General features: G+C 43.0%; 1 protein-coding gene across 1 annotated transcript in view; it reads right to left on the reverse strand.

Moving 5' to 3' along the window:
* Positions 1–13,215, reverse strand: part of PRKX (protein kinase cAMP-dependent X-linked catalytic subunit) — a 545,345-nt gene that overhangs the window by 180,296 nt on the left and 351,834 nt on the right. Inside the window, exon 5 of the mRNA XM_069640599.1 lies at positions 1,749–1,844. Coding sequence (XP_069496700.1) covers positions 1,749–1,844 — 96 coding nt within the window. The remainder of the gene's footprint in view (positions 1–1,748; positions 1,845–13,215) is intronic.

Genomic DNA, 13,215 nt, shown 5'->3' on the forward strand with positions numbered 1-13,215 from the left:
CGCCTGAGGACCGAGTACCTGAATGATAAAAAGACAAAAAAGACAGAAGAGAAGAAGTATCCAGCGTGGAATTACATGGGCGAAGCCAAACCCAGGAGCGCTGGTGAATTCGGCCCGTTCCCGTCGATGCAGAAAAGGGGACTGGGGTGTGGCGCCAGAGGGTGTCTCAGGGCAGCACATGCTCCCAGGGCCGCATCCCCACGCGCCTCTAAATTTAAAGGGTAAGAAGGTTTTTTTTCTGGTGAAAAAGGTTGTCTTCCGTCCCTTGGAAGAGACGCCCGTGCAGTATGGCGGAAAGGGGACGGGACTTAAGAGTATGAGGGGTAACATGCCTTGTCATCTTCCCGACGAATCCCAGTGAGTGATCCCTTTGGTACTACACATGACTGCATATGTTTTGGTTTTAGATATCTCTCGGATATGGAACGTCTAGACGCTAAGCACAGCAATGCCCAGTTCCATTCCCACATAGGATGACAACAATATTTTTCTTAATCTTGGTGAGTGGTTGTTTCATCTCCTTATATGTTCCAGTTGAGGGCTTGGCAATCCTTGAATTTTTTATTAAATGTGGTTTGTTATTTAAATGTTTATGTAGGTTTTGGTTTGCTTTTAGGGTATGATACACTTTGGTCCTGATGAAGGCGTTTATAGCCATCTGATCTGCCGAAACGTTTGTTATATGTTTATACGATTGTATAATTAAGTTTGCATTGCATACAATGTTTAGTTATTGCCTGAGCCATACGTTGACCCTGGGTAAAGTGGCCCTTCTAGATAAGGAGTAGCTGGCCTTTGTTATTTAGTATAGGGATGGCCTAAGGACCGCATATGTGATTGTTCCATCACAGATTTGTTCTCGATTTATGCATTCTTATGCAGACTAGGTGTAGATGGTCTCAGTTATTTTAGGAATATTCTTTTGTGGGTGCTATTGTTTTGGAGTTTTGTCTTTGTATTTGTCTGTTTGGTATTGTTGTCTGTGCTACAAGTGAATTAATCCTATTTGATACATTTTTTGAATTATTTTTGATTTCGTGAAATTTTTGAATAAATAATTTCAGTTCAGATTTATATGGTTTTCACTAATACATCAGAGACTGCATAAAAAGTCACATGTTATGTCAGTGATCTCTTAGGATTGCCATATCATAACCCCACGGGGTATGCAGTTATTAAACAATGCTCTAGATTTTTGGACATTACAAATCATTCCTGGTGGGATCAAGGGTTCTTGTTTTTGCAAGTTATCCCCAGTTCCCACTGGAGTCGGGTTATGCCCTTCGCTCTGACAAAACCCAACAGTGGTCACAAGTCATCTCTCCAGATTACACCACTCAGTGAAATTACCTTTCAGGGAATTAATTCTTATGTACAAGTCGTAAAGTAGAAAAGTAATGAACAGAAAGACTATGGCTAAATGCATATAGACTTGCTCAGTAATATACATTTTTTTATTTTAAACAGTCCGATAGCTTCTTGCCCTCAAAAATCCAAAGCAGTGGAATTTTTGTATTTTTGAAAAGGATATTTCAAACACAAATGGACTACAATGCAAGCTGGAATAAAAAGCTGGAATAAAAAAAAGTGGGAGTTGAATGTTTGAGAGTGAATGAAAAATAAATCGTTCACAAAGCCCATCATTCCCTGATATATCCTCATGACACTTTAAATGGATCAAGCGGCCATCAACTTTTCCAAAATGCAAAAATCCCACAAAAATAAAAATACAGAATGAATAAACTTACTTTACGTAAAGATCCAAGTGCCTGGGAAAATCTATTTTGCCAGCAAGTATTTTCTGATAAATTCCAAAGGGGTTGTCATCAAAAAAGGGAGGAAACCTGTAAATGCAAAAGGGAGCCATTATGATTGAGAAACCTTTTTCAGTAGAATAGAACTCCTGCATTTTTGTGAACTATGTACTCTAATTATCTTTAACTTTACAATAAACATCTCACAATAAAAACAATCATGTGACACGGTTCTTTAACAGACAACACAGTCGAAGAAAAGCAGATCTGAGAGTATGGTTCAAAGAATCTTGATTTAAAAAAATTAATCTTGCGATCATCTTGCCCAATTCCTTCAACCATCGATTAAATTTGACTAACCAGACAAAACTCTGGGCTAGTCTTTATAGAAACTGAAAATTGATGAGGGGAGCCCTATGGACTAAGGCTTCTGGAGTTATTGAATGCGAGTAATGTACCAGTAAACATTTGAAATAGATTTAAATCTTATAGGCGTATTTCGAGTAGAACCTACTGCTCTATAAACCGTGCTTGACTGCCAAGTGGCGAAGGATAATAAAGTGAAATGGACTACAACAGCTGAAGATTGTGCGACTATCAAAAGTACTGCGATTTCTCCTGTACATAAACCAAATCTATGCAGCTTGGTTGAGATCTCAGCCAAGCCATCTGGGTGATCGATTTAAAGTGAGAACTTCAGGATCATTACTCTTCTTCGTTCCCTTTATCTTTAACGGTCTTAAAATGAGACGATATTAGGAGTCAACATATACTGCTGCATGCACACGCATTTAAACTGATAATTTTCATTAGGTGTCTAAAAAGAAGAGCCCACTTTTTTATATTCATAGGTCATTGACACAATTATGTTCCCGCCACCACTGTTGAGTAGGTTTACATCTGAGCCTGGGTTCATCATTATTGCTTCCAATTGACCCAACAACGCTTAAAGTTTAAACAAAGGAAATCCTGCATGCCATGTTCATTGTGCCAATCATCAGACTGGTACCAAAGTCCTTCACCAGAAGCACAAATTGGGCATTGGGTAATAAAGAATGTATGCTCTGTCGTATCTCGCTTTTATGCACCATGGAATTTGAAAAACATGACCTGGAAATATCAATCCAGTGAGTGTCTGTCCATTTTGTCTGTGAATATGGCACAAGTGTAACTCCTAACACTTCTGTAAGAGAAAGGCAGGGGACTGCTGCCGACTGTCAATTTCCTTGCTGTGTGCCGGAAAGAAGACATTAATCTCAGACATGCACTGCAAGGATACAGCAGTCAAAGCACTTTGGTACATCTACCCACAACGCCATTGACAATTCCTAGGGTCTGGGCCTCCAACCACTAATTTTAGGAGGTCGGGAGAGGGAATTGTTCCACTGTTTTGGGTATAGCAGTCACCTTTGTTCGTGTTCAGGGGCAGGCAGGGGCGGTAACAGCCAGTCAACTGTAGCCTTTGCTCACGCATGGGGAGTTAAGACACCTTTTCACCATGAACGTGGGTGGCTATCAACACCCTGAACACCACCAGTGGTTTAGTGTGGGGGCCAACAGGTTTTATTAAAGGGAAATCGCAGACAGTTATCGCGCATGCCCAATTCATTACCCAAATAAAAAACATGTTGGGCGCCAAATGAAATAGTTAAGGTAGTAAGTCCCTTTACTATTTCTAAAGCTGGGGCCTGGAGCGACAATGAGGAAGAGACTGCACAAAGGGTGGCGAAGTAAGCAGAGGATAAGCAGGGTCAGGTGCATTCAGGGTTGGGGACTGTGAGGGCAGGGAAGTGCAGCTCTGGGGACAATGGCCGAGGGGGAAATAGGGGAGAGGCGCTGGTGGCCAGGAAAGACGCAGGAGGTTACTGCAGAATTGCACTCATATACTGGGCCACCAGATGCTTAGCACACAGGGGAAGAGTCCTGGCCAAGTGTCCATCACACATTGCTCACTTTTCCTTTCCAAATACCTTGATATTTAGAATGCAATAGAAAAATAAGATGGTAGGATTGCGTGAATGGAATGTGAAGATTAGTTTCAGTAATCAGTTCATAGATCGGTATTTTTCCATGCCACTCCATTAGATTTCAAATAAGGTATTGCAGAAACATATTTCATAGCCAAGGTGTATTGGCTGTAGGACTTCAGAATTGCAACTTTTTCACTACATGCTTCCACAATTAGTTGCTTTGTGTTTTGTTATTATTTTGTTATAAATGACTATTTGAAGTGCGGCAGTGTGATCATTGACAAGAATTTTAATTTTTCATCCCTTGAGATTTCACCCTGTCAGATATTGTAATTAGAGATAATGATGGCTCTTATTAGGACCTGAGATCTACAGACAGAACAGCTTGTTCTCAAACCAGATGGCCTTTTGAGGCAGCAAGCAAATGCAGAACCTATTACAACAGTTCCGGCCTAGTTTCTTTTTTTCCCAAAAACCACTGACTCAGCATGCCTTTCTATCATTAATCTGTGACAAAATACATGCCCTGCCGAACCCCAAGATAACACAGGAAAGCCTGTTGAAATTTGTTTGTAAAGGACAATGCTCTCGCACCTTTCCCCTGCTACATTTGTATGACAGCTTTTCATTTGAAAGGGGGAAACAAAAGGAAATTGTGGCCGAGGATTGTTTGCTCCATAAAGCCCATGTTCTTGACCAGTCATTTTAAAAAGCTACAAAGTTTGTTTGTTTATTTTATTCATATAGTGTACCTGACCCAGAGGTATCTGTGCGCTTAAGGTGAAGATAACGGTTACAAGATACAGTTATATATACAGAGTAGTAAATACAAACAATATACATTTTACGCATACATAATGCAGGAAATTGATTTATCACCACAAGGGATAGTGGTAATACGAGGTGTCAGGTGGAAGGACAGGTGTCTGGTGTGAGGTGGGTATAGGTACTCTTTATTCAGTAACCATATGACGACGTGACTTCTGAATTTTTCGAATTGTGGGTTAATTTTAATGTCCTGTGGAAGTGTATTCCATAGTTGGGCGGCTAGAACCGGGAAACTGGTTCCGCCAGCTCTTTTTAGATTGAACCTGGGCACCACTAGGCAAGAAGTGTTAGTGGATCTTGTGGTTCTAGTTGACTATTTCAGGGTAAATTTATCGTGATATATGGTGGGGCTTGGTGGTTCAGAGCTTTGTAGGTGAGGCAGATGGTTTTTAGGTCAATTGTTTCGTGAATGGAGAGCCATTTGCAGGACTTTCTAGTTGCCGATATGTGCTGTCTTCTCGGTATATTTAATGCAGCTCTGAGCGCATTATTTTGCATTACCAGTAGTTTGTGGATTATAGATTTGTTGGCTCCTATGTATAGGCCGTTGCAGTAGTCCAATTTGGACTGAATAAGTGTTCTTGCCAGTATGAGGCAGCTATTGGAGGACAGTAGGGGTCTGCAGGCTCTGATCAGCTTACCCGTGTAGGAGGTGGTAGAAGCAGTCATGTTGATTTGTTTGGTGAGACTGGTATTGGCATCAAGGTAGAACCCAAGAGTTTTTACATTTTTGGCTATGTGCATATTTTTACCATCGATGATGATGCTGCTGCTGTAGTTGGGACTCAATTTCACCAGGTTATTGGGTGATCCCACAAGGAGTAGCTCAGTCTTATCATTCAGGCAACAGCCATGGGTGGCCATTCATGCCTCAATGATGATGTAAACTTTGTTAATCCGACAAACGTCTTGGTCATATGAGCCTGATAATGTTAGGAGTATCTGGGTGTCATCTGCATAATTTGTGTAGGTGACACCCAGACAGTCCAGTTTATCAAATAGGGGCTTTGTAAAGCTATTGCACAAAGTGGGCGATACACAAGAGTCTTGTGGAACGCCGCAAGTGATGGGGATCGGATCGGCTGCATCGGTGGGTGAGAAGACACGCATGGTTCTATTTGTGAGGAATGTTTGAATCCATGTGACAGCAGAGTTGGAGAAATGTGCTGCCGATGAGGTGGTTGCATAAGATTATGGTCAACCAGATCAAAGGCTGCTGATAAGTCTAAGAGAAGTAGGATGGCAGTTCTATCTTTGTCTTTTATTTCGTCTATTTGGCTTTTAAGAACTAACAAGGGCAGTTTCCATTCCATGTTGGGGCCTTAAGCCAGATTGACGGGTTCCTAGTAGTTGGATTTCTCCAAGTAGTCTTGAATTTGTAGGTATGAAACTCTAAGATTTTCAGTAAAAAGGGGACTGTAGTCATGGGTCTATAATTAGTGGGGATAGACAGATCTAATGTTTGTTTTCTTGAGTAATGGGAGAACCCAGGATTGTTGCAGATTACTTGGGACTGAGATACTGGCGAATTATGAGTTTATTTGTTTGGTAATAAATGGGGATAAATCTCTGGATGCATCTTTTATGATTTGAGCAGGGCAGCTGTCACCTTGGTAGTTAAATGGTTTCAGTGATGCTATGATTTTTTTGTACCTCAGGATTGGTAACAGTTGAATTTGAAGCCTGAGTTGAAGTGTGCAGTCGATGGCAAGGTGGGGCTGGAGGGGTTGCATGAGGCGAGTTGGGTTTGTTTGTCAGCTATTTCAGTTTGGAGTCCTGTGATTTTGTTAGCGAGAGCATTTTGAATGCTAGTGCACCAAGGTTTGTCCTTGGTGCAGGTATCTGGAGGTGGATTAGGGTTTTCTAATTCCTTTAGTTTAGGATATTGAATAATTCTTTGGTGCTGGAACTTGCCCAGTTTATTCTGAGGTTGAACATTTCTTTTTTGGTGCAGATTATCTCGCTTTTGTAGGTGGCTGTGATAGTTAAGTTGACTTTACTTTCTGTAGAAGGGGTCGATTTCCACAGTGTCAAGTTTTCTTTTATCTGAGCGTAATGTTTTGAGTTCAGGAGTGAACCATGAGTTCAGATGTGCTTGGGGTTTGCCTTTACGCAGTTTGAGCGGGGCAATGGTGTCTATGGCTTTGGTCATGCAATCGTAGGTGTTGACCAATAGATTCAGGTCATGTGTGGCAGGTATAGCATTAAGCATATAAGCATTAAGCATACGTTCTTAACTTTTAATGTATTTGGGAGTTTAACAAAGTACTAAACAGGCTGTCTCACATCCAATTCAGAGTGCTAATGCTGGTAGTGTTAGCAGTCACTTGCAATGGCCACATGGCAACGGATAGTGAAGCAGGACCAGTGCAGCAGGCACAGCTCTACTTCTCCTTCAATGGGCTTGGAACCACTAAAGTTTGGCCAGCAGGTATCTGACCAAATAAGTACCTTTCGAGGGCGTTAAGAGTTCTGTTTTGTTGCAGGTTACATTATGCCTAGACAGCATAACTGCAGGCTAAGAAAAAACTCGTAACATAGCTCTCCAAGCAGGTTTTACCTTCTGTTATACATGGGGACAAATCTTCATATGGTGGACTAGGAGCTTTGGGGCAGCGCGGCTTCAACCACCGGTGGACGCGAGAGAACACATTTTGATCCAGACAGTGTCTGCTTTTGGAATACAGGCTCAGCCCGCACTTGCCGGTCAGCAAGAAGACATCTGCATAGTGCCTATCAGAGCAACTCTTACTCTGCATCTCTTTAGGGCACTGATGCAACATTGGTCCTATAACAGACAATTATTGACACTGGGGGTCATTACGACCCAGGCGCTAATTGCGCCAACATTACCACCATGGTGTAAACTATGTTTACACCATGGTGGATGGCGGATTTACCGCCCCATTCCAAGGTGAGTGGGGCGGTAAATCCCCATTTCCCATTTTCCCTTCCCCATTCCCATTTTTGACCCATAGGCCATAATGGGAGTGGGGAAAGCGCTAATTACGCCACAGTAAATTACGATGGCGTAATTAGCATCATGGCAGGTTAGCGCCATGGATTTTAACGGCTGCTAAAAGCAGCCGTTAAAATCAGAATCAGGCGTTAAGGGTTAACGACGGCGTTAACCCTTAACGCCTGGGTCGTAATGAGGCCCACTGAGCTAATCTTGGAACTAGAGAAGTAGGCCCAATGTGCAGAGGTTGCACTGACCATAAAATGACTAAACAGTGCTGTATTTCACACTGGTGCAATTTCAGATGTGTACCAAAGGAGGCTACAACACAATTCATGTTTTTCCACCAACCCCATGATAGCACAAATCTGGTTATTGCGCTGCTAATTGTTGCTGCAGCACCAAGATCAAATGTCACTGGTTTTAGCTGTGATGCAATGCCATTTGAATCAGTGTTAGCACTGGAACTCCAGCTCAAATAATGTCGTTGCTCCAGTCCTCATTCTTGCGTGATTTATCTCATGACAATTGTGACATGTGATAGATCGTCAACGTCCAAGATATTTCGTCATATGGCATGAAATGTCGGACTGTGTATGTTGATCATCACTTCTAGCTCACCCATCTCGTCACAGTACTTACTATTGAAGGGCCACTGCCTTCCAAACAGTTTACTAAAAATGCCACCGTATTCACACAGGGAATAAGAACCTGCATCCCATCCTTGTCCTCTGGCAGTATTTTGACTCTTCTGCATGACAAGCAGGCAGATTAACCCAGGAGGGAGACGAGCTAGCAAACTGTGGACTGATGAGCTGGCTGTCCACCATAGTGCTGTCACAGAGCGTTTCAATTGAAGATACAGAATGCACGCACCATACACTTATCTGCCAAAATGAATTACAATGTACTCAGGACCCGGAAATACTGCAAACACCACCATTAGTAGTTCAAGAACCACCCCCATTTAGGATGCCCAATCCGTAAATAGCGCTGAGGGTGCCCCCAAATGATCACCAATAATGTTGCAAGAATGTGTGTTGGCTGGACCACATGACTATGTTGCAAACAGCTCCAATTTACATGCTAAGAGCATCCGCGCCCTGTGTAGACCGGGGCAAATATCGGGACTGCTAGAGCAACCTCTGCTTTGCAACTTGACTTGGTTATGGCACACCAGATCAACCAGCGCAAAGTAGCTGTGACAGGTGCGTTTCATTTTGCCGTGCTGTGAGGAATCTGATGGCATCACTCCTTTCTCTGAGCTATCCTCTCCTCATGTGGCCAAGGGACAGCAGCCGCTACCTGATCCTGACCGTGGGGCTGGCTATTTGAAGAAGGATCACATGGGGAGGCGACCCTCGGGGGTATGTGGGGGCGGCGGCTTAGTGGACGGGGCGACATGACATCAGGAGAGGCACAATATACCCCCTTTCCCTTTTACGGATATTCCCTCCATCCCTCATACCCCAATGGCATACTGTTATCATCCCCTTAAACAACCTGACAAACTTACTGATATTTTTTCTTTATTGATTTTCTGATATTGACGAAATGCTAACTGAATGAGGAAGTGGCAAGGAGCAATGATTACTGGAAGAAGCCGATTGGCCAGACATGGTTTAAAACCATTCCGGGAAAAGAAGCATGGAGTTAGTCTTCTTACCAACCTGTGGTAAGACCAGCCGAGGAGAGAGTACGGCAGCTGGCGATGCAGGTCGGAGCAATCTGAAGGAGGCGCTCTTGCCAAGTCGTGGGAGACTGTAGAACACCACAAAGAGAAGCTCACAGGTCGAAGCACTGCAACCAAGATGTTGAGAAGAGAAGAAGCTGCTAAGGGGAGCCAGAGGCGTGGGGACGCCAGTGAGCGAGAATAGCACCCATCAGACCCGACGACAAGCTGCAGACTAATACGAGAGAGGCGAAAGACCCCTAGGTCACTGCTGAGAGCCGGTGAGCCCGCTGAGAGGGACGGGGCCGCTGGGGCACTTTTGAGGGTGTACCGCTTATAGAAAGAAACACAATATACAAGTGGGGGGACCTGAGCAAGAGTACAGGGCCCCTGGGACATTGGACTATAACCTAAAAAGTCCACAGAAAAGGATTTGGAACCCATAGTCGTGTCATAAAATACACGTGAGGAAAACAGTGTGGAAGTCATGGAAAGGGGTCTGGGAAATAGTGTGGTCTAAAAGACAAATGAAATACATTTTGAAAAAAAAATCCTGGCAGGAGAGTATACCAGGCAAAGCCAAGTGGGTGAAGTGAACTACAGTGAATGTGAAAAGGAACTTGGCAGGAGTGTATACCAAGTGGTGTTGTGTGAGACAGTGAATACCAAGGAAGATTCATGCCTTTAGGATTTTTGGATTACATTGAATGTGAGAAGGACTTTAGAGGTACTTTTAGAGTGTGAGGGCTGGGATAGGATTCCCGACACAGGACATTTTTGCTTTGGACATCTTGACACAACAGGCCCTTAGTCTTTGTTTGTGGTAGGGCAATACCTCTTAAATTAGGGACAGTGAGGCATTTTCGGTCCTCTGTGTCCGTGTCTCATTCCTGGTTCATCACAGTGCATACACAGGTTTCTAAGAAGGTACCTTGACTTGTGTAATGTTGCCGAACAGTTCTTGTAAATGCTCAAAGCATTTGTAATTTTAAGGGAGTGCAACCTTTTCTCTCTTCCTGATCTGAGGTTAGAGTAAAAGGTGGCAAGCTCCCGGTTGACATGAAACTTAGCACTGACTTTCAACAGGAAATATGGGTGGGTTACAGATAACCATATCTAGAAGGAAAATTATACAAATTGAAAAGGAGTGTGGTAGGCCCTCTGCTGAGAACGAACATGGGTCAAATACCCTGCTGTATGGAATTTCTTCCACTCAGGAGCATCTAGATATGCACAGCTTCACCTCTCTGGGGAGGCCCAACAAGGCCGAAAACAAGTGTATGGGGTTGCTGATGTTTGGATGTGAATTTCCTAGCATTTTAAAGCTGGTCTGCCCATGTGGGTAGGACAAAGAATGACATGTAAATTAGTATTTCTCCTCTGTGAAGGGTGCAGTGAGCTAAAACATGGAGGAAGTGTTTATGTAGGTGCTCTTCAAGTCATTTGCCCATCCCTGGTTGGATAGAGGCTACTGCCTGTTGGGTACCAATCGGAAGGGTTAGTATTCCACTCATTTGTTCAAGCATTGTAGGTACAAGACAGGACATAACTTCCCTGAATGTTTCTTCACAAGGAATAGTAGGGTATACCTCTTCTGACTCAAGAGTTGGTAAATTTTGTTGTAACATTCTTTTCGAGCATCACCTTTGTTCCTATTGTTGGGGCTTCATTTGTTTGCAAGACCGTGCCAAATATGGGTTGCAAAGTTAAATGTTTTTATTATAACAACAAAAATTGCCCTCCTTGATGACACGTGTTTCGGCTTTTCTTAAAGCCTTTTTTCAAATCAGGGCCTCTTAACTGATTATTCAATGCAATCTGTTGCCAAACATATGATGTTGGTGATAACCAACAAACAGTTCAATAGAACATATTTCAAACAAAACATCACAAAATCAAAAGGTCGCCATTGATGCATATGTAGTTGGGAATATCAGATTTGAATATTTGTATCAACAATGATTGTAAATTAAAAATAACAAAAAATGTAAACCAAAATAAAATTGAAAAGAAACCAATCCAGATACAAACTGGGTTGGTGATGGGGAGGATATATAGGAAAAGAGAGGGAGAGAAAAGGTAAATTTAGTCCAACTTGTTTTGTATTTATATTGCCAAAATGGCACAAGCGTCTTTATTTTTCAAAGAGGGAATCAAGGGGTTAGTTAAATTTTACCTTAAAGTATTGTATGCCCTTATATCTTAACTCGTTTCTGTTCAGCAGTGTCTGGGTTCAATCCCTTCAAAATATAATATTCATCACTTTAAATGGGCATTTTCATTAGAATCTGCTAAGGCACTGTGCACTACAACGGTAGGTCTTATTCCCTCAGCGTATTTAGTTGCCTTTAGTTTACTTAACAGCGAGCACAACTACCTGATGAAAATAAAGCCAACCTCAGCACCATCACAGCCTTATACAAAAAAGAAATCATCCTAGCTAAACACGAAACCTACAATGCTAGAATTGCCCAAGCCAACTCTAGCATGAAAGAACTCCTCAAAGAGCTAGAAGCCCCCATCCCTGTACAAACAGCTGCATCAAAGACAAACTCTGGTCCTCCAACATACAGCAAGCTCTAGCCAACAAAGTCACAACCCTACAAACAAAGATTGCCAGGAAAAAAGCCACACTCTCCGGCAACAAGCCCACTAGCATCAACCTAGAGCAGCCAAGTAACTACCAATCGCCCCAGATTTAAGTTCTCCAAAGGCACCATAAAAGAAACAGAAAATTCTATACTATCACTTAAACCCACCAATTGTCAAGGCGACCTATGCCCCGCTCAACTTCTAAAGGATGCAGCCAAGGACCTGGCCACCTTTATCACGAAACTTATCAACTCTTCTTTCTCCACCAATACCATCCCATCCAACCTCAAAGAATCATGGTTTTTTCCTCTATTAAAGAAACAGTCCCTAGACCGGCTAATACCCACAAACTACTGCCCGATTACTACAGTGCCTTTTCTCTTAAAGATCTCAGACAAAATGGCATACTCCCAGATTCAAAAATATCTGGAAACTAACTCTCTACTAGGAACTAGGCAATCAGGCTTTCGGCCCCAACGCGGGACAGAGACAGCCCTAATAGGCCTCAAGGCACAGATAGATGAACTCAGGGATAACGGAAAATCAGCCCTCCTTTTACTCCTGGATTTATCAGCTGCCTTCAACATGTTCGACCACATGGTCCTATGTAACCACCTGGACTCGGAAGCTCACTTCTCCACAGAAGCCATAGCATGGCTACAATCGTTCTTAAATAACAGGACTATGAGAGTTTTCTCACCTATGGCAGCAGCCATCCCCATCACATGTGGAGTGCCCCAGGGATCTTGCGTCTCACCCACCCTCTACAATATCTTTACCAAGCCCCTTTTCGATGATCTGGACCTTCTGGGTGTCACCTACACAACTATGCAGATGACACACAGATTCTCCTACCGCTTACCGGGGATTACGACAAGGATTTGGCCTTGGTGAACAGGATAGATCTCATCATCCAGGCATGGATGGCCACCCACCGTCTATGCCTGAATGATGACAAAACAGAGATCATCATCCTGGGCACTCCCTCGACCCTCGAAAAACTCAGCCCCGAATTCTCAGCCTTCAACATAGACAATAACATTATTACTGTCGCCAAGGAGGTTAAATCTCTGGGTTTCTATTTGGATTCCACGCTCTCCTTCAACAAGCAGGTCAGTGCCTTGGCCTCGTCCACGGCATATACATGCAAGTTAATTAGAGCAGGCAAAGCCTTCCTGTCACACGACAGTTGCATTACCCTAGCCAGAGCTCTCATCTTATCCAGGCTTGACTACTGCAACGCTCTATACATAGGAGCCAACAAACAAACTATCAAAAAAATCCAACTCCTACAAAATAACGTGCAGAGAGCAGCCCTAGGAATCCACAAGGTAGAACATAACTCTAATACTAGAAGAACCAACAACTGGCTCTCCACACACGATAAAATAAAACTAAAAGTTGCCTCCCTCAGCCACAAATGCTTGAATAATGCAGCAC

Source organism: Ambystoma mexicanum, chromosome 7q (assembly GCF_040938575.1).
Source record: "Ambystoma mexicanum isolate Mex_15411 chromosome 7q, UKY_AmexF1_1, whole genome shotgun sequence".
Lineage (NCBI taxonomy): Eukaryota > Metazoa > Chordata > Amphibia > Caudata > Ambystomatidae > Ambystoma > Ambystoma mexicanum.